Source organism: Phalangium opilio, unplaced genomic scaffold (assembly GCF_054372755.1).
Source record: "Phalangium opilio isolate 3A_F unplaced genomic scaffold, DU_Popi_V2 ptg000075l_1, whole genome shotgun sequence".
NCBI classification, from domain to species: domain Eukaryota; kingdom Metazoa; phylum Arthropoda; class Arachnida; order Opiliones; family Phalangiidae; genus Phalangium; species Phalangium opilio.
Window position 1 is genome coordinate 826,432 of NW_028324184.1, and position 21,455 is coordinate 847,886.

Below are 21,455 nucleotides of genomic sequence, written 5' to 3' on the forward strand. Positions count from 1 at the left end.
CGCGATAGCCCCTATTTGAAACAGTTGAGTTTTATACACTGGAAGACTCCCCTCATAGTGTCTCTGTGGTCATGGCCGCTAAATTTTCCTCTTTCACTCAGACCCCCCCCCCCCTTCTTCTCTTCGGAATTCAAATTAGCTCGATCGTCCCGGTGCTTCTCGGATAAGAAAAGGAGGGGGGGGGTTGCATTTATGGGGGTAGCGAAATTCTTGGGCTATTTTGGGGTGGCTCTTTCTCTACACGGACCACAGAGGCGTGGTTTCCATCTAGTAAGAGAAGAGAATATGCCATCCTATATGATGGCCAAACAGCTGCTCCTAATGGAGACGAAACGTTCGGCTTTCTCCTTTAATACGACGCTAGCTAGTGTTTTGTATATAAGTTGATATAAAGGATTAGAATCCTTAGCGCGCCGCTTTCACGTCACGACGATATCCCGCTCTTTTTTTGGCGCCTTTTTAATATTTTATTATGAATCGCCTTCAAACACGTTTAATGGAAAGTTTCACGATATTAGACTTTTTATCCTAAATATTATTTATAAAAAAACCTAAGTATTTAGGAAAGTTTTCCAAAAATGTTTTGCACTTCTCGATTAAGTGTTTATATTTATTTCGAAACATATTTACGAAATATGTCAATATGATTTTCTGAACAAAGGGACAAAAACAAGCAATCCATTATAATAGACACGCGTAAAAATAGGTTTAACTTATATTTTCAACCATGACAAAATGTTTCAAATAAAATAACCGTTTCAAGTAAAGGGAATGTGAAAACCAATGGATATCTAAGAAGCCGTTATAATCTATCCAATATATTTTTGCAAGTCATAAAATTATATCTTTTCCGTTCTTTTATTTTATTATATCTTTTGGGAGCGTTGCCGCATTGGAGAGAGAAAGAGAGATGCTTTGGGAGGAAGGCCCGGTAACCGTAGAAATTAATCTTCGGAGAACTTTGGAAAATCCTCCGTTCCTCCCCGAGATCTTTTTCTCTTTTTTTTTCCATTGAATCAAGTAACCATGGAAACGGAATCATATTTCGAATGACGCTCGTTTGAATCCGTCCTCTATTTTTTTATAGTGGGCGTATTGTCACGTAAGACGGATTTAACTCTTTATAAGACTGCAGGCGGTAGCCCAAAAGTTGAAAATAATGCTCGGAAGATATCGAAATTAAACCAACGGTTTTATAACAAGATATAATGGAATACTGAAACTGTAGTCCTAAACTGCGTTTATGTAACAGTCCTGACAAAAATTTGTAAAGATTTTAGTTTTAAGTTGTAGGTACTCGTTAAGAAAGATTTTTTTCAGTCCCCGTCCATCTTGAATGGAGCGTGGCTGCCAGAAGCCTAAAAAACACACCGCCATCTTGTAAAATGGCTCCCCAAAAATAGTAACAAAAATTTACTCACCTACACCGCTTTTCTCCGAGCCATATTTGGGATTTTTGTACGAGATTTCTTCAACGCGGCCTTTTTTATTCTTCACTTTATTCGGGATTGATATGATTCATTTCCGATTACGTTCTTCAACTTCCGGTTTTACCGTTACTTTTATACCCTTACACGCGCGCGTGGTTCTATTCTCGGTATCTTTAGCTATCTATTCTTTGCCTATAGTATAGCGTGATTTCATTTCGTTTTCTCTGTGGGAATAATTATTGGGATTGCGAGGATTAATAGAAAGGCTACACGCGAACCTCGAGAAGCGATAGGATCAACGTAAGAATGTTTTTAAGGAGATTTTAGGGTACGGAAAAGGGGAATATAGACGATCAATAATTCAGTATAAGAAAAAAGTCTGTGCCCTATCACTGTTTTCAGCTGTTCTCCCTTTTCTTTTCTTACGTGTTCAATTATTTAGAAATCTGATTTCGTTTGTGACTTTTTGGTTCTATGACCTTTTAGGGCTTGGTTTATTGTGTAAGTTAACGATATACCGAGTATACGCTTGTTAAAGAGAGAGTTACCAATAGCTAACGTTTGGGAAAGCTTGTATAAAGCTTACTACACATTTTTGAAGCGTTTGAACTGGAAATGGAAACCCAATATAGTTGTATTATATATTTATAGTTTTATATCATTAGTTTAATGGCAACCATTAAATTACTTCCTTACAAAGAGAAAGAGAGTATTATGTATTCCTGTTCGTAAAACCCCTAGGCTTAGAAATCAGCGAACAGATATGACTTTGTGAATAATTCCTATGGTACATTCTAACGCTTTTACCCCAAATCTGATTAAACCAGCAGCATCCTTAGTGTCCCTATATCACCATCCGTCCGTCCGTCCTGATTTGAAATATTTGGAATAGCAGCGGGAGGGTGGTGACCGTTATGTCCCCTTTTTAGGCAAATTTAGGGAAGAGGGGAGGTTACTAGCAGACGGTTCGCCGCGGATGACATGACCTCACTCCTTAATCAGATAACCTATACCCCCTTTCGCGTACCCCCCCCCCTTCCTTTCCGTTCGTCTCATTCCTCTCTGATCCCTTCTCCATCTCTCGCTCTCTTCATCCTCTCCTTCCCTCATCCTGCCTGCATGTGCCGAGCCCAACCAACAACCTATCTATCGGAAGTTGAACGAGGATGCATCTATCCCACCCATTGCTATACGTGGATGCAGGCAGTCCGAGGGTTAAGGCACCCTGCAAGGCTGCAATGCATGCCCTGTCTCTTCTCAGTTATTCCGATTCTGCCTTACGTTTCCTCTCCTTCATCGTGGCCACCCTTCACTCAAAATTCGGCTAATACAGTGTTGCCATGGAAGAATTTGGGCGGTTTAACTTATGTTTTTAGGCGGGTTGAAGCCTAAAACGGGTCAGTGTTGGTGAACGTGTATCAAAATACTGAAACCGCACTCGTATCATTAGCTGATAATAACAGGTACTGAGATCAAATCATTCATTAGGGAATTTCATTGTCGCAATTGGGCTAGAAATAGGGCGATTTTTTGGGGGTATGTTCCCGACTTAAATAAGCGTCTGAAGGGCTACCGATGCACGGAGGTCTGTCCTGTTTAAAAAAAGGCAAGCTATAAAAGGCCTCGGCGCCAAGGGCTGAGTGGTCTTTGTGTCCCCCATCCAGGCTACCCGTTGTTTTTAGAAGCCGGATGAAAATATGGCTGTCAGCAACCTCCGATAACTATCTCTTTCCATTCTTTATACCATTTCCCTGGTTGCGCTCCCTCGATCCCTCCTATTAATTTTCTTCTCTCGTGTCTTCTTTTCTGTATAGACAATATATGTACGCTTTAAATTGTCGGTTATGGTCGATTTATCGTATACAATTCCTTTTTACAACGACTCGCGGTGGTATGGCCTATGTATCTTTATAATAAATTGTTCCTATATGGTTGCGACAGTGACAAACTCCGTTTTCAAGTTAAACGGGGTCTGTTTTTAGACTCGTATATATTTAGGGTTAGGGAACCTGAGATGCGCCCGGGAAATATGGTTACTAGGTTTACGAATTTTACCCAGAATTTCCCGTATCGGGTTTCGGGAGTGTATGTAAGTAGGCCTAGAAGTTTCACTTTTTTTCTTTTTCTCCCATGGAAATTTTAAGGGTAGTTTAAAAGGCCATGGATGGATTAACGCTATTAAGCTCTTCCCAAGAGTGAGTTGAAGCGAGGGGCTATTCACTCTTAGATTCCAAAACATCATGGAAGTGTGACAAATTAATTTGATATCCCTGATATAGGTTTGGATTCGAAAAATCCTAATGGCGTAGTTTCGTTGATGATTTCCTCTACGTTCACACACCACCTTGGCTATCTCGTAACCGCACGCGATAATTTCCATTTCCGTTGTTCGATATACCATTTCATTTGTCTCCACGCACAGTCTGACCTCTGACCTTCCCCGGTTCCAGAGAACGCGTCTGCTCTGCCGATGCTTAGATTCCCATAGGTTAACCCGGGTCACCCATAGATCCCCTTCAAACACCCCTAGACATTTACGCCTCCCTTTTAATTCTTCACCACGCGCGCTCTGCCAGTGACTGGGTTCACTCGGTACGTACTCTGATTGCGTGAGTTGTTGAATAAGAACTGGCCATAGAGAACAGCGTCACATTCGCGTGGTGATGGGGTACGTAGCTACTTCTCTACCACCATCACCTTTTGAGGTTTTTTAGAGGGAAAGAGAGCAGCGCGGAGTAAAGAGGGGCAGCCCTGACTCAACCCCGGGGCCAGACCACGATCGTAAAAAGTGGAACGGGTGGGCAACCGTGGGGGTAAAATTTAAAAAGATTGTTGTATACGCATTTTGGCTAGAGTCTGGAGCAGACTTAACATCGTAGAACGCATTTGAGCACCCTAGTGTAAAGACCAGAGCTAGACAGGGTTCTCTCGAGCACCCATTCCCGCCGTAACAACCATTTTGGAAGCTCACCCAGTGCACCCCCATTTTCCACCACCACCCATCCCCGAGGCGGTTTCCGTTCGTCTATTCATTGTACCAGCCCATAGAGGAACCAACCAGGTTTTTATAGAGCGCTGATATACTCTCTCGGTTGAATTCCGTGGATTTAATTCAATCGCCGTGTAACTGGATTTTAATAATAGAAGAATTTTTGCGAGATTGACGCGTTTTTTAGGACTTTTTTTGACTCGGTGTGCCAAACGGAACTTTGAATGGATATTGCATCAGTATTTTTACGAAAACGTGTTTAAAAGAGTTGGGGTTTTGTACCAACGGTAAGATGAAGTTTTTTTAATTTTTAAATGTCCTGGTGGGTTTCTTTTTGTCGTCTGGGTCACTGCAGGGAGGTTAGAAGTTATTTAGTTATTTATTAGTGCACCTTTTTGTTCCATCCAAACCGTGGAACAAGTGTTCAGGGTGAAAGCAAAGCGCAGGGGCAGTGAGAAAATACTTCACTGTTCATTATTTTAGTTCTTATTGTCAATGACGGTCTGAAATATGGGTGACAAAGATAGATCCTTAAATTAATCGTATCAATATATATAAAACGCCAAAGAACAAAATCTCTTACTTTAGGTTTAATTAAGTTGTAATTCTAAGAATGTCGGAATGTATTTAAAGTTCAAAGGCCTTAAGAAATAATCATTAACTTTATTTTTTTTTCTTTTCGATACGCCTAATAATATAAAACAGTTTTTGCGCTTGGTAGACTACGTAATTATGCGTTCGCGGTGAAACTCAAGTAAAATAAAAAAATCCCTTACGCTATAATGAAAGAAAGAAAGAAAGACTCTTTTATTTTATTCTATTTTATTATGCAAAAAATGTTACCACCCCTTTTCGCATAGCCCCATTCCTTAGTTTATTCCGACGGATGGACCAATTAAAAAAAAACCGGCCTAATGAACGGTAGATAAAAACCTTTCTCTCTCTATCTCATTCCTTTACGCCTAGCGAGCTCATGTTCATTTGATGATATCAAACCGTTTAGAAATAGCGAATCTTTAGTATCCCCTAAAACTTTTTCATCATCGAATTCATATAGCGCCTCCGGGCATTTATCTCATTTTGGAAGAGAATAAAACTATAGAATTTAACGATGGTATTAGAGGTAAAGGGGGTCTTTTTTTAAAAAAAGAAAAAAGAAATAGGCTTAGCTACTTGCTTGCTAAAAGTTTGAGGTCAGGGGCCTCTATATGAAATTTATTAGTTTGTCTAGGTGTGTTTTTAAGAAAGGGACGGTGGAACTGAAAATTAAAATACAACTTTTTTTTTGACATTGATTGTTGATATCGCGTCATTAATGTTTCAGTTAAAATTTTACGAGTAAACAACTTTGGAATTATGATCGTAAAATTGTTCATCTCATTATAATAAAAATCGGGTTAAAATTTCATAAGCTTGGCGACTTTCGTTTGCTTTGAGCGAGAGATATAAGCTTTAATGAAAGTTTAAAATTTCAGTCAAATGCCTTTTAAAACTTCTAAAGTACGCACGCTTTTAATTTATGCGAGGCATCATTATCGGTTCATTAACTCCAAAGACACTTTAACATAAATTTGCCAAGCGTAATTACCCGAAAATTGCCGCGCTTTATTTACAAATCAACCCAAAGTTGTTCAATGTTGAATCTTGGCAAACTTCCGCTGGTAAGCGATCTTATATGGAGGGTTTTCTTACTGTTGGTGGTGGTGATGGAGAAAATCCCTCTTATCAGTCTACTGAACCGATTCAAACTGAACTTCTTGCCCATCTCGATTTAGTCTCTCGGTTTACCTACCCTTTGCCGCAGTTTTTCACGCTATGTAATTACAATTCAAGCTAGGTATAACGTGGCCTATGGCTATGTCTAATGACCTACTGGATGATATAACACCACACACACGATGACCGGTTTTATAAAACGCTAAAGATATTAAGTTTTAACATTCGACCATACGTATATAAATATTTGGTGTAGGGGATTTTGTATATATTTACATAAATATTTTAAGGCTAATTATAAAACCCGGGGTAGAATAATTAACAAACGCCTTTAAAACACGGCTGGCTCGAGTAAAGGACCGACGACCGCTGAATAATTGCCAAATTCTAATTAACTAGGATTTGTTTAAGTTTCCCCGCAAAATGCATTAATTCCGAGTTATTACCTCATTCGTGGACTCGAGCCACGCGGTAAGGGAGAATAACCCGCTTTTCGAATTAATAATCTTTCTCTCTGTCAACTAATCGATAAAATTTAATAAATTATTTCGAGGAAAAGGTCATGCCTTCAACCCTCTCTTTCCGTTACATTAGGCTTAGCGAAAGTTCCTAAGCCTAATTCAACTTTTATACTAAGGTAAGACCGCACCACTCGTATTTGTTTTTGCGAAGCGTCTTGTTAGATTAAAGTACAGCCTTATTGAATTTTAACTTCGGGTTAAATCCCACCTTAATCGCCGAAGTTTTGAACATGTCCATTGCTTGAAGACCTACTTTTTAAATTTATTCTAATTTTATTACTATATTGAATATAAAATAGGGGGAAATTTTTATTAGATTTTCGTGTTGGGCTTGTTCGTTATTGAACCTTGGTAAGTTCTTTAATACAGTATTAAAGTTTAAATAAGAAATATTCCATTATGCTAAACGATTAGAAAAAAAAATTGGTTACTAACTTACAATTGTAGGTATATATAAAAAAATAAACTTTAAAGTTTCTTTTCTTACAAACTTTTTATTAGACCTTAAAACCCATCATAAGGGTTTTTTTTAAAGAAATAGTATAAGCATGTCGACCGAATTTCGTGCTTAATCTGATTAAAAGGCCGGGAGCAGCTGGTGATGCTGGCGTCCTTTTCCATCCTCCCTATCCCCATCTCTCCTCTCTCTCTCCTCCGCATCCTTTTCATATGGACCAATTTCATCATAAACTATAACTATTTCATTCCTTGCCTTTGATAACGTAAGTGTATAGCCACTTTTCAAAGTCGAGTTCTTATCTCTTGAACATTGAAAAGCTCGTGGTTAAGAAGTCGGGGTTGACATCAAATTGTAGTATCAATATATGTCCCAAAAAGTGCACCTTGTAGATAAATTTCTCCATCTTGCATTCGGTAAATTTAAAAGGCGATCCGATCTGGTGCCGGTTTTCTGGAAGATGCTTACCTCCCCCATCCCCCCCGGGAACGTGGCTAGGGTATCCTTCAGCCTCTTAACTTCCTTTCCAGGTCGCTTTTCTACCATCTTCTTACGCAAAAAGATGAATTTCTCTCCGTTTACTCTTCCTCCCTAAGGATGCTCGCCTCCTACTCCACCTCCTCCTTCTAGCATCCGATCCCTCTAGCTTCCTGAAGTCTGTCATGAGGGGGGGGGGGGGTTTGGCGCTTTAGAGGAATCCCAGGGTTGGGCGGCCGTCTTATGAAATTTGTCTGTTAATCAGGGTCAGAGTTTTAAAAGAGATTTAGGAAGGCTGGGAAAGAAGATGTTTAGATGATTCAATTAAGGATAATTGTATCAAGGTTTGTGCTTCTTAGAAAAGTAATTTTTCGACAACTTTTATTTGGATTGATAATTTTTAATAGTTATTTCCTTAATTATCACGGTAACCAGTGGGAGTAATAACATTTGCACCTGGTAATGTTTTAAGCTCCATACCAGTAAACTTTTTAATTATAATTATTTCGTTGTAAAGCCTGCTTCATTTTCGTTCCTCTCTTTTTTAAAAGCTTCAATTCCAATCTGGTCGCAACCCCTTTTACCCCCCAAAGGTTTCCCAGGCCTCACCTGGATTATAGTCGGTAGCTAGCTAGCTAGTGGTGTCTGAGTGTGTTCTGGTATGGCAGTTCAGCTCTATCGTCTCGTCATGGTGGCTCGCGCGCCTCTCGCGACCGTCACGATTACCGGTTAACTTTACATCTTAACTTCAGTTTTGGAGCTAAGCTCGGTCTCTACCCGCGTTTAACCTTCGTTTCGCTCTCTTTTCCACTGGTTATATTGGCCTAAAGATTTTTATATAAGTACCCCTAAACCTAACCGAGCCGTATTCTTTCCTCAATCTATGGGTCCTCTTCTCTCCTGTTCTGGTTTACTAAGCAGGTGGCGAACCAGCTGCTGGTACAGTTTTTGATGAATGGGACGCGTCTATAGGTCGAAGGTTGCCAAATTTTCTTTCTCTCTCTTTTACAGCGCAGTTGGAACCTGGTGCTTTTTTCCCTCTCTTTTTCGGGCACCGTAAACATTTCGGGTGTTAAGTCTGGCACAGTGGGAAACGGAAGACCCGTGACCCGCGTGGTTTGAGATAGGGGGAACAAACAATCTGACCTTTCTTTTTGATGGAAGCGTCTGTTTACGTATTTTTTTTTCACGAATATAAACCAATAATTAAGAACAAAAGTAAATGATTTTAAGAAGGTTCTATAAATTTGACCTTCGTATAACGAAAAATTTAAAGGTGGGGGTTATTTGAGCCATGTTGGCATTCGTAACTTAGTTTATGCTTTTTATAGTAATCTTTATTAAAGTTTGGATTTTTTTTGTTATTGTTATATGGCAGGTCTGGGGCATGGGGTGTCAAAGCCGGCTCCATCGATGTTGAATATGCAGCAACCTCATACAACCTGTAACAACGCTCCTAAACCAGTTTCGGTAAGAAGTATGGCAACGGCAGTATCCCCCTTGTATCAAGTGGGTCCACAGCCCACCCACGCACCTCCGTCATCCCACGGAGGGGCGCCGAATCATAATTTGGGAGTTTATGGGGGAAGTCCAGCAGCGGCTTACAACGCAGCAAGGACATCGAGCTTTGCAGCGGCACTTCGGAAGCTGGCAAAACAAGCGGTCGATCCGGCTACCGGTAAGTTATTTTAGGAGGACTAGCGTTACTTTAATTGGGTAGATGTTCAATCGGGTTAGTAAAATTTCAGAGAAAGACTTGTCGCCTATCACGCCCGTTTCGTCTCCCGCATACAGCCAGCGTTCGACAACGCCGAAGAGGTCTATTCCTCAGGGTGTCTACATGAACAATGTACACCCTCATTCGCATCAAAGTAGACTATCTTCGCCTCCACCTTCGAGTAATAGTTTGTTAGTGAATAATCATCACGAAGGCCAAAAGGTTGGTTAAGAATCTAATTCATTTTGTAGCTTAAATTAGAATATTGAATTAGGAATGCTTTTACAAACTACGGGACTGCTCTATTAAGTAAAAAATTCGAACTCGCTCGTTAATTTCTTAGCAACCCCTCGATCTTGGCTCAATGTCTTCGAGGGAATCGAACGGAAATAGGTTAGGGGACCCTTTGTTGAAACATGATGGCAAATACGACAAAAGGGACGATCATTATTCGATCAAAGATCTTTCATCGTCGCACTTGCAATCAAGGAGTCAAAGACTAGAAGAGCACCAACCTCCCATCATACCGACTACATCTTCGTCTTCGGGACGCGGTTTTCAACCGTATCGTGGCTTGGATGACGCCAATCGGCATTCCTTAGGTTCCCACGGCCCTCATCCCCAAGGGCCGTCTCCTCATCAACACCCGACTCCACCATCCCATCATTTACCTTCGCATTACGAACATCCGCCAAGTGGATACCCATACACTTCGGCGTTTTTACCGGCCCCTCCTCATCTTGCTCATCCAGCCTATCGTTTTGAAGATCCAGTGTTTCTGAACCATTATGGCTCAATGCTACGCTCGCCTTCGTTGATGCATCCCTTATCTCAAGCGGGTCTCTTGCCTCCGCCTCCAGTTCCTCAACCATCCGCGGCTCCATCATCTGTGCCTTTCTTCCCTACGAGCAATCCTGGTTCTCATTACCCCCGAGATCTGATGATCTCGCAAGCCCAAAGTTTCGTCTCCCCGGGCAGTAGCTCGACAAACCACGATAGTCGGATGAAGTACGACGATAGAATGAACGAATCAGACTCTTATGATAGAAGAGATCACCCTAGTTCCGCCATTAATCGTCGACTGTCAGATCCTATAAACGAAGGAAACAGCGAACAACGAAGCAGTCCAATCCAACCATTACATCTATCCAGGCATTTGGAGTCGCCTGATCACCGGCATGGTTCAATAACTCACGGGACGCCACGTGACCACCACCACCCAGGGCTCGGGCCACCGCCCCCGTCTCGTTCTCCAGAGTCTCCGAACGGTGGCGCGTCCACGCCTTTGAACTTAGCCATTCACCACCACCCATCGGGCACATCGAATCAAGACCTACACCGTTCTAGGCACCACGATGTAGAATTGTGGGTGGCGAGGCAAGCTAGTAACGCGGCCAATAACTTGTCGGCGCAGAACCATCATCTGCAAGAAAGACACGAGAGACACGAAAGATATTCCCCCTCAGCACCGCCTTCGCATCCTCCTCCTCCATTACTATCTGCTCAGCCACCTTCTCAACATCAACATCAAACGGCTCCTTTAGATCAACACCAAGTGCCCATTCGTACGGAATATCATCATCCCCATCCTCCAAACAATTATCACGGATCATCCGGTGGACCAACGCAGGAGGACATTAATCGGCAACAGTTTCACCTGCAACAGTATCATTTGCAGAGGCAACAGCAACAACAAAGAAAGCATTCTTCCAGCCATTCGTCGTACAATTTAAATAACGAGACCTTACGAACAAACAATTATGATAAGGGAAAGAGTAATAAATTCAACTCTTCAAAGGTGCCTGAGAATTCTCATTCAATGACGGGACATTCCAACCATCACAATGTACCGTATAACGGGGCAATACCCAGGCTGGATGACCACAATAGGCCGTCGGGGATGATAATGGATAGGGAAAACATTTCGGACGGTAGTAGGTCGACCGAGAAAGCCGTTACCTTGGATCGATGGGCGTATTATCGACAGGAATCGCGTCTGATGGAGTTGGAAAAATCGACGGTTGAATCGAAAGAACCGCCAAGCGTGCCATCGCATCATTTCAGTTACACTCAACATCAATCTGCCGAACACGCCAGAGGGTTTCAGGCTGTTCCTAGGACTAGCCACGTTGAGAGTAATTGGTAAGTTTTCACTGTTATTTCAACGCGAGCGTGTGACTGAAGTTATGTCCTTGCATTAATTTTTAGCGTGGAGATTTTAGTCAGTAAGTTAGATTTGGAGGAAGCTCGGTTAAAGAAAGCTCGCGTGGATGGGTCTTACGTTAGTGACTCTGAAAGCTCTGACAACGAAGAAAACGCGGAGGGTACGGTCAAAGCGCGGGTTAAAAAAGATGACCGAAACAAGAAGGAACCCTGGCTGGATTGGGGACCTAGGGGCCTTAGCAGACCTTTCATTCTCTCGAAAGGTCCTCCGCTCAAACCCGAATGTGAACCGCGTAAAATGGAGATCCTGAAAAGCGTGGGACTAACAACCACCAAGCGAAGGAAAGAATTGGAATTGGAAAAGTTCCTTCGAAGGCAACAGCAATTGAAAGAATCAGTACCGTTGAAAGTGATCAAATCGGAAGATCAAGAAAATCAAAGACCAATCCCGGTTTCGCTACTCGTTTCACCTTTATCGTTTCGTCCATCTTCCTCGTCAAATTCGTCAACAAAGAAAGTTAACGGGGAAAATGGCAAATCAAAGTGGCAACAGAAAAGCTTCATGGAAGCTTTAGAATTGAAAGTGAATTCTCACGATGAAATTAGAGAAGGTGCGGTTTTATCGTATAAGACTCGGGAGCAAAGCGATAACGAAAATGGAAATGATTTACTTTCAGAACAAGACGTTATATGGAAAGCCATTCTTCACGACCGTAGTCGGCGACATAGAATACCACTTCCTCTTATGGAAATATACGAAACAAACGGTGCCTCAAACAACAACAATCACGAGCCAAATAAAAATGACTTAGGACCCAGAGGAACGAAACGAAAAATATCCGATACTGTTTATCCTAATCACAATGGACTCGTTTGCAATAAAAACCCAGAAACATTTCAACCATCGGGTCTTTCTTCAAACCATCGTGATAATATGGAAACGTCTCTGAAAGATGGCGAAACAAAATCTCATCACTCGCCGCAACATCGCGTCCTTGATTATAATTCCAAAAAATGTAAGCCGTGAAAGTGTTAATTACAGGGTTCATACAAACCTGGAAAACAGGGAAAACCTGGAAATATCAGGGAAATAAATAGTTGGCAAAAACCTCAGGGAAAACTCAGGGAAATTTAGAATTTTTAGTAAAATTCAGGGAAATCAGGGAAATTTGCGTCAAACAGGGGCCGAGTAATTAAGCAAAATGTTCGTGAACATTCCCTCCATAGGATTTACATAACACTATACTTTGAAGGCTCATAACTCTGGTTCTACTAGAGATACGGGGATGCCCTTTGAGTATGTTATAGTTCAATTTGTCCCCCATCCAACCATACTAAAAACTTAGGGCTACGACAAACAGGGGCCGAGTAATTAAGCAAACTGTTCGTGAACATTCCCTCCATAGGATTTACATTACACTATACTTTGGAGGCTCATAACTCTGGTTCTACTAGAGATAAGGGGATGTCCTTTGATTATGTTATACTAGTCATATTTGCCCCCCCCCTCCTTCGTTAATATTTGCTCCATAGGATACTCCATATACGGGAAAAACCTGGAAAACTCAGGGAAATATATGGGGGAAAACCTGGAAATCTCAGGGAAATTTGTTTTCCAAAAGTTGTACGAACCCTGAATTAATCTTGTTCAACTCGCTTACTTTATAAAACCAAAAACGCCTTGCTCTTTATCATTTCAGTTTTAAATCCAAGGCATAACATTCCTTCTCAACTTAACTCCGAGAGTGATAGTGGGCTGCCTTCCGTTCCTCCACCTTTAATACCATCAAGTCGATCATTGAAACCGATGACGGGTGCCTCTGACTCTGATAAAAGAGTCGCTTTTCTGACAACAACCCCAATTTCCAAAGGCACCGTAACATCATCTTCCAATCTAGTTCCACCGCCGCCTTCGAAGGATAAACCGTCAAATACTGGCTTGAAACCACCGCCATTGAGTACGTCAACGCAGAGGCAAATGCCGCGGGAGTTTGTCCAAGAATTTCACCAGTTAGTGCTACAAACAACGAAGCAACAAATGGGTAAGTTGATCGTAATCATTGTTTTTTCCGTTAAAATTATTTCGTAACGTAGGCTTACTTTTGACTCAACATGCAGAAAGTACCATTTCGCGAGAACCTTCGTCATTACCAATTCCCCCACTTTTTCATAATCCCTCTTCGTCGTCGAATTCGACAAAAAATCATCAGAGCCTCGGTGCCTCTTACTCTGGAATGCCAAAACTGGCCAATTCCTCCTTACTTCCTCCCCAAATTTCTTCGATACCGAGTGTATCTTCGTTGTCCGATAGTAACCGTAATAACTCGGTGGTTAAAATGGAATCGAGCGTACAAGAGTCTTTCAGTGACCGGGATAGTGACGGTTGCTTAAAATGGCCGGGAATTGAAGCCATTATGGAATCCTACGAGAAGCATAGAAGAGGTATGTCTCACTCTGCATTCTCAATGTAGGCCTATTAAAGGGACTGCGAAGAAGCTATCGGCGGGCGGGTAAAAATGATTGGAAATACGTCACAGGCACCACGCGACAACAAGATACAAAGACTCCACCGGAGCCTCCGAAATGAACTAGGCCCATGCATGTCAAATTTTACGTGGGGAAATATCCAGTTTGTTAGGAAAAATATTTTCACCATAGATGGCGCTTATTTTTCCGTTGTGACAGGGGTCTTCCTTAAATTATCCTTGATATTTTAGGGGTCAGTCATAAAATTTTTATGATAGAGAAAAGTTTCATCCTAAAATTAACGTAAATGTTTTTGGGGCTATTCACTTTTTATTGAATCTTTCGGTTAGATTGTATTGATGACAACAAAATAAATTACTTCAATTAAAATAATTCAGTAAGAGTAATAAAAACGTATACTTACAATCCGCGACCTTGGCCCAAATACTTAAGCAGTCGACAGGGTCACGGGGTTGAACTTTGTTTATTTTACGGTAATATAAGCGCCCCCATGCGTAAAACCACGGCGAACTAAATTGGTTGAAAAAAATATTCTCGCTTCGCCACACGCATGGGCCTAGTTCATTTCGGAGGCTCCGACTCCACATAGTGTGGGACTGGACATCTAGTCCTTGTATTTCGCGAGATTGCAGCGCCAATTCCCTGAAGTGCTTGTTTTCGAAATAAAACGAACTAAGCTTCTTTGAACCACGCCTCTTCTTGGCAGCACGTGACTCTGACGTATTTCAAATAATTTTTACCCACCCGCCGATGCAATCCTTACAGTCCCTTTAAAGATTATAATGTCATTCCCGTGGTTACCTTAGAACAAAATTTGGAAAGGGACTTTTTAACGGAAAGGTGCGATGTTAATCAGTCCCGTTCGCGAGAATTGGACAGAGCGGCTGAGATTTATAGTCACAGAATGAATGTAAGATTAAGAGTTTTCGGTCCATGTTTAGCAAGGTTACGTTTAACACTTTCATGGTTTTTATCGAATAACTTTAGGAACTTTATCAGTTAAAACGTCATTTGGACGAGGAACGACAAAGGCATCAGTCGGCGATAGACAATTTGAAAAAATCTTTACGTCAAATTAGATAGTATTTAATATAATTATAAAAAATAAAATAAAAGTGCATTAGCGAAGTACGCGGCGCATGCGCATTCTTCGGCAGCGAGGACGAAACGAGTATAACGATACTACAAAAGGCGCCAAAAGAAAAAAAAAAACAAAAAAGGTTCGTTAACAAGCTTTTTTTAATTTTTGTTTTACGTTTTGCTGTGACTTAAAAAAACACGGCAGTCCCAAAGTGCTGTGATATTGATATCTTCTAACAAAAGATTGACAAGCGAAAAATACCAATATTTAATTGTTTAAAAGTACCTACATTTTGTGAGAAATCTATAACAAATTACGATGAAAACCTTCAAAAAAAAAAAAAAAAAAAACACCCCAATATTAGGAGTTCCTTCTCCTACCGAAACTCGATCGTATTGAATTGTTTCAATAAGACCAAAAACGGATTTATGTAAGAAGAACGTTGAACGTAGCAAATTCACTCACTACCCATCCTCGCATACCAGGCTAGGAAATAAGACCGGTTTACAGGTCAAAAACCAGTTTATTAATAGCTTGGACCACTTTTTTTATTCAAAACGTGAGGGTCACTGGTCCCAATGACTAGTTTAATAATTCCTACTTTTATTAAAAATTGATATGGGGACCTCTTTAATTATTTTCATTTGAACATAAATTTCGACTCCATGAGTCCAGTTGTGTATACAACCCTAAGCCGAGAGAGATTTTCTAGAAGAGAGAACGACCACAAGTCCTGTGACCAGTAGAAAAATAACTTGGGGAAGGGTCACTGGTCCCGGGACCAGTTTCATATTTAAGACATCAGGGGGTCACTGGTCCGGAGGACTAGTTCAGAAATAAACCTTATTTCCAAGCCTGCTCGCATACTTTATTGAGAAACTTCGTCTGCTTATATTTTGACTCCACCCACAAATTCTGTACTATATAGCTACTTCTAGAGATCGAATTTGTGGGTGGAGTCAAAATATAAGCAGACGAAGTTTCTCAATAAAGTATGCGAGGATGGTACTAGAGGCTAAAGCTATGATCCGACGTTCTTAGTACATAAATCCATTTTTGATAAGACTGATAAGTTCCCGTTATTTTTTCCCGCTCATTCCACAATAATTATATATAAAAATGGACCAAGTTATCGGATTTTAGTTTTTATTTTTTTAAAAATGATACGAAACCAACAAACCCAAACTCTTTTTCCGCCTATCCTTTAATTTCTATGATAAAAAAAGGGAAATAGAAATCAAAAACGTACCTACGTGGTTTTTTTATTTAAAACCATACATTGAAGTTTTTGACGTATTTCAAAGAAAGTAAAAAAAAAAAAAAAAAAATCTACCAAATTTATTAGAAATAATAATAAGAAATAAATAATATAACTAGTCTACCTAAAATTTAAAATAATAATAAGAAAAAGTGAACTGTTTAGAAGTTAATACCCAATTAATCTTGGGTGATATACAAATTATACTACAAATATAAAAAAAAAAAGAAAAAAAAAATCTTTTTATAGCGATTATTTTTAACTCGTAATATATCATTAATTGTTTCGTGTAATACGCAAAAATAATAACGATACTCTTCGATTTGCACGAAAAAAATATAATGGGGGAAGAATTATATATAGTAAATACAACTACTACTACTTGAATTATCAAAAATATTTTTTTAAAAAATGCTATAGAAATAATTTTATTTTACTTTTTACTGACGTGACAATTCGTTTCTATCAACGCTACATTATAATTGGTTAAAGTGGTGGTTTTAATTATTTTACAAGTGTGATACTTCTCTTATCTTATTTATTAATTTTAATATCTATTAAACAATTAGCAATGAAGGTGACGTAGTATAATCAATCGAGGTGCTATATAGTTTCATACAAGATCTCATTCACGTGAATGAGATCTTGTTTCATATAATACCAAGGCTTAAAGCGTGGTCCGTTGGTCATACTCGACCAGCTTCAAATAGTATTCATCCACCATAGTTAGAATTTACTATCTTTTTTAACGAAGGTGCTATTCAACTAATTCTTTATACGCAATTTCAATGATAAAATTAAGCTCATTTTGTCAACCCCCTTGAATCTTATTTTGTTAATATCAGAAGTGAGATGAGACTAGAAGTGAAGGGCTCTAGCATTGGTAATAGATCCTGGCATTAGTGAACAAATTTGAGGATTTTACGCCGCTTCAATCGCGCCTACGCTAGAGAGAGAAAAATTGGTCGAGTTCCAAAAACATTTCCTATCCCCTTCCCCTCAACCTAAAGCGGCGAAACACGGACGCGGCTCCTTGAATCTAGTTCGGCCGTCTACCACCGCGAGCGTCTCACGTTTTGGAGGGAAAATTCTGAAACCGCCACTAGAGGGCCAACCGTTCTTGTGTTATCAAGAATATTCACTTTCGCCGAGTGAAGAATTTGGTTAGCTCAGTACTTCTAGTCTCATCACACTTCTGTTAATATTAATACTGTTACCATATTCTACCTCTCTTTTAATAGCGAACATTAATTAATCAAAGTAGGTCTATTTATAGGAGTGTCACACTTTTAAGGAAATTAATTATTCTACCACTTTTATTAATAATTTAAATATATATATTTTTAAAATGAAAAATATAGTGACAATTTTAAATTTTCTTCCGTAGTAGATTAAATTAAACAATGTGCTTAATTCATCAGAGCAAAGTTTAACATTAGAAAGTTAAATCCCAATTTACATTTATAATAATTTTGATTGAAAATATTTTGGCATCCAAAATTTAATTATTTCATTGTTCATTCATTTAATTCTCTTTAGTTATTCCCCCCCCCCCGGTCTTTTTAATTTATATACATATTATATTACCCCCCCCGTCCCCCCAGCCTTCCTCCCCCCTAATTACCAAAAAAGTGTAAATGTATGTAAGTCTTTTTTTTGTATAAAAAAAAAACCAAAATACTGAAAAATGTTTCAGCTCAAAAAACAAAAAAAGAAACGTGAAAATATTTCTTTAGTAATATAAGAATGACAAGTTTATTTACAAATACAAATACAATCATTTATACACTTTAATAAATGATATATACAGAAGAAGTGAAAAGAAAAAGAAAAAAACAAAACAAAGTATGTAGTTGAATTCAATGTGGAAGCATCGGAACATCGAACAGATCGTAGACACCTTCACTGTCATCCAAATTGAAGTAATAATCTCTATCGGTCGGTGGAGGACTTAACCTCAAAAGAGGTGAGAAATCTAAAGTAAGGTAAATAAATTAATTATTTTTAATTATATTACTACAAAGTTTTATATTAATTACTTCCACCAGCCAAGAGTTCATCCATAAAGTCCAAATCAACTACAATTTAATTAAAACAAGGTCAATTAATTGAATTAATTTAATCTTTTCATCATTCCTTTTGTTCCTAATTAGACCTAAGACGTTTTTTTCCACACCCAATTAAGCTTGTGCTTGTTTTGTTTGTCTAATTAGAAAATGACTAATTAGAGAGATAAAGAACATACTTTTAGATGTATCAAAAAGCATTTCTGGTGTAAGATCTTTCATAATGTCAGCTGATGGTGAGACAGCTTTTTCTTTGAATGTTTTTTTTTTTTTTAAATAAATAAAGCAACCGTGTTAGAAATATTTATGTTCTAACAGGTGACTTAAACATCTTAATTACAAAGGTAATAATCAGGGTTCATACAACTTTTGGAAAACAACAAATTTCCCTGAGATTTCCAGGTTTTTTCCCGTATATGGAGTATCCTATGGTGCAAATGTTAACGGAGGGGGGGGGGGACAAATTGGACTATAACATACTCAAAGGACATCCCCGTACGTCTAATATAACCAGAGTTATGAGCCTCCAAAGTATAGTGCAATGTTAATCCTATGGAGGGTATGTTTATGAACATTTTGCTTAATTACTCGGCCCCTGTTTGTCGCAACCCTAAGTTTTTAGTATGGTTGGATGGGGGATAAATAGGACTATAACATACTCAAAGGACATCCCCGTATCTCTAGTAGAACCAGAGTTACGAGCCTCCAAAGTATAGTGTAATGTTAATCCTATGGAGGGGATGTTTATGAACAACTTGCTTAATTACTCGGCCCCTGATTAACGCAAATTTCCCTGATTTCCCTGAATTTTACTAAAAATTCTAAATTTCCCTGAAGTTTTTGTCATCTATTTATTTCCCTGATTTTTCCAGGTTTTCCAGGTTTGTATGAACCCTGTAATTAATTAAGGATACAAAAAATTCTCACCACTTTTATCAAAAGTCGCGTTGTCCACCTGCTGGGTGTCAACTTTAATATTTTTCAAATTTCTTTTGGCTGTGACTGTAGTTTGTACCGGAGCTAATGGCTGCTGATTTAGTTTACGGGGTGAATGACGAGTTGCCATTCTTGTAACTGGGGCTACTTGAGTTTCATCTGTCTGTTAAATTAGATTAATTTATTTTAATACGGATTAAAGTTGTAACTGAAGGCAATAAGTTTGATTAATTACAGTTATAGGTGGTGGTGTTTCAGGCTTTGCAGGGGGTGATTTTGGTATAGCGCTTTCTGTACTATCGGTAATACTTTGAGTGGTGGTGGTGGAAGTTTTGTCACTTTCTGTCATTGAAGGAACCTGCTCGTCAAGTTTTTTCTCAGCTTCAATTGCCTCCGAAGAAGACTGTTGAGGCGCCGCCACAACCGAGTTTTCACTAACATCAGTCATTTCCACATCATCTGATGATGATTTTTCTGGTCCTGTTGCTGAGGAACTCGAAGGAATAGGTACCTAACAATGTCAATGTCAATTTTTCAACCATTGTTTTCTTTGTCAATTTTCAATATTAGGTGCAATTCATAAACGTCGGACGCAACGCAATTTAGTACAGGCAAAGGCAGGGCGTCATGCGCAAACTTCCGCCGCCTTTTGCGCACGACGCCCTGCCTTTGCCTGTACTAAATCGCGGCGTTGCGTCCGACGTTCATGAATTCCACATTTTGTATTCAATTGTACCTCAACTACAGTTGGGCTTGTATTTTTATCTTGATTGACCAACAAGACATTAATAGGTCCTCCACGTGATTTTAAATGCATGACGCGTTTTTTCTTATTAATATTGACTTCATCAGGTGGGGGAACCTCTAATTGCGTCCCAAATGGAGCTTGAATAGCTAGCAAGGTATCATCTTTGAAGACGCTACTTAATTCGTGGTGCATAACAAATGCTAGTTGTTGGTTAAGTTGTTCGTCCGTAATGTTACGTATGCTTTGTTGTATCCAAGCGTGATGTTGATCTATTTCTTTCTCTTTTTTGTCCAAGAGTTCAATTTCTTGTTTAAGTAGCGATAAACGGTCTCCGACTTCTCTGGTGTTGCAACCCGGTCCACCACCCCTTTTAAAATAATTAGGTTGAGAAAATAGGCCAATGGAAGAAGGCTAGTGTCAAAACTCACTTCCATTGGATGCTGTTTTTAGAGCGTTTTTCAATAAGACCAATTCCTTCCAAGACATTGGTGATATCGTAAATCCTTCGTTTCTGACGGACTGCGAGGCTATCGGCCGCCTGAAAGAAGGATTTCTGGTTTACATTAAAATTGAGATCATAACAATTTTCATTATTTATTAGGGACCCTAACTAAGCCTTGGCCAACATGCAAATAACTTTTAGGTACCAAAGGCTCGGGTCAATTTAAATGGAAACTTTAGTTTAGAGTTACCGATTTTAAGTCGAGAATTCCATCTTTAGCTTCTTGTAGGAGGGACACAAATTTTGTCGTTAATAATCCCAAACTCTTTTCATGTCGACTCGCGGCGTTAGGATCCAACGCCATTTTTATATCTTTTCCGTTAAAGTTTAAAAACTGGGAGTGGGGAGGGTCGAACCAATCATTTCAAATTTGGTTCACTGATTTAAGGGCTGGAAACAAGTATATACATTGTTTATATCTCTTTCCAACACACCTACCCTTTCGGAAAAAAATTCTTCTTCTTTATGTTTCTCATTAAAGATGGATTTGAGGGATACAAATTATGGAAGATATTTAATTAAAAATATGGATTTTATAGTTAATCCCTTAAACGTAAATATTGAAAGTTTTAAGATTATTTCCAGTATTGCTTGTTTCTAGCTCTGATTTTTCGCTTACTAGGTGACGTCATTGATTTTATTGCCGCCTATTTCAGCGCGCGCAAACCGACGCTGTGACCATTGAGTTGAGAAAATTACCACTAGAATGGTCTTCCATCCGCTAGGATATAAGACCCAATTTTTTTGTTTTCTCTTGACAATTTGTTACTACGTACGATGCCCATTTACACGTCACTTTGATGACTTTGTGGGCAATCATTCACTCAATAAATAAATAAATAAACTATATCACGCGCTTGTGACGCCATCCCGGTGCAACTAAGGGAACTAAAATAAAAGGCGGGAA

At 39.4% G+C, this 21,455-nt stretch overlaps 2 protein-coding genes across 5 annotated transcripts in view; one reads left to right on the forward strand and one right to left on the reverse strand.

Moving 5' to 3' along the window:
- LOC149658627 (uncharacterized) overlaps positions 1-18,634 on the forward strand; it is a 44,360-nt gene extending 25,726 nt beyond the window's left edge. The window contains exons 4-12 of the mRNA XM_089844215.1: positions 8,969-9,268; positions 9,339-9,529; positions 9,651-11,449; positions 11,516-12,081; positions 12,148-12,486; positions 13,171-13,512; positions 13,589-13,912; positions 14,764-14,867; positions 14,945-18,634. Coding sequence (XP_089700341.1) covers positions 8,969-9,268; positions 9,339-9,529; positions 9,651-11,449; positions 11,516-12,081; positions 12,148-12,486; positions 13,171-13,512; positions 13,589-13,912; positions 14,764-14,867; positions 14,945-15,040 — 4,061 coding nt within the window. The 3' untranslated portion in view covers positions 15,041-18,634. The remainder of the gene's footprint in view (positions 1-8,968; positions 9,269-9,338; positions 9,530-9,650; positions 11,450-11,515; positions 12,082-12,147; positions 12,487-13,170; positions 13,513-13,588; positions 13,913-14,763; positions 14,868-14,944) is intronic.
- Positions 18,024-20,882, reverse strand: LOC149658631 (transcription factor E2F5-like). 4 transcript variants are annotated; one of them, XM_089844228.1, is made up of 8 exons: positions 20,739-20,882; positions 20,475-20,584; positions 20,035-20,413; positions 19,534-19,809; positions 19,290-19,461; positions 18,542-18,613; positions 18,336-18,374; positions 18,024-18,271 (listed from the first exon to the last, which is right to left on the reverse strand). In XM_089844228.1, exons 1-8 carry the CDS (start codon positions 20,850-20,852, stop codon positions 18,156-18,158), a joined length of 1,278 nt encoding a protein of 425 aa, XP_089700354.1. In that variant the 5' UTR covers positions 20,853-20,882; the 3' UTR covers positions 18,024-18,155. The 4 variants fall into 4 exon arrangements, with proteins under 4 accessions (XP_089700354.1, XP_089700353.1, XP_089700356.1 ...); XM_089844227.1 differs by having other exon boundaries at positions 20,475-20,599; XM_089844230.1 differs by lacking the exon at positions 18,542-18,613 and having other exon boundaries at positions 20,475-20,599.
- Between the last annotated feature and the right edge of the window lie 573 nt (positions 20,883-21,455).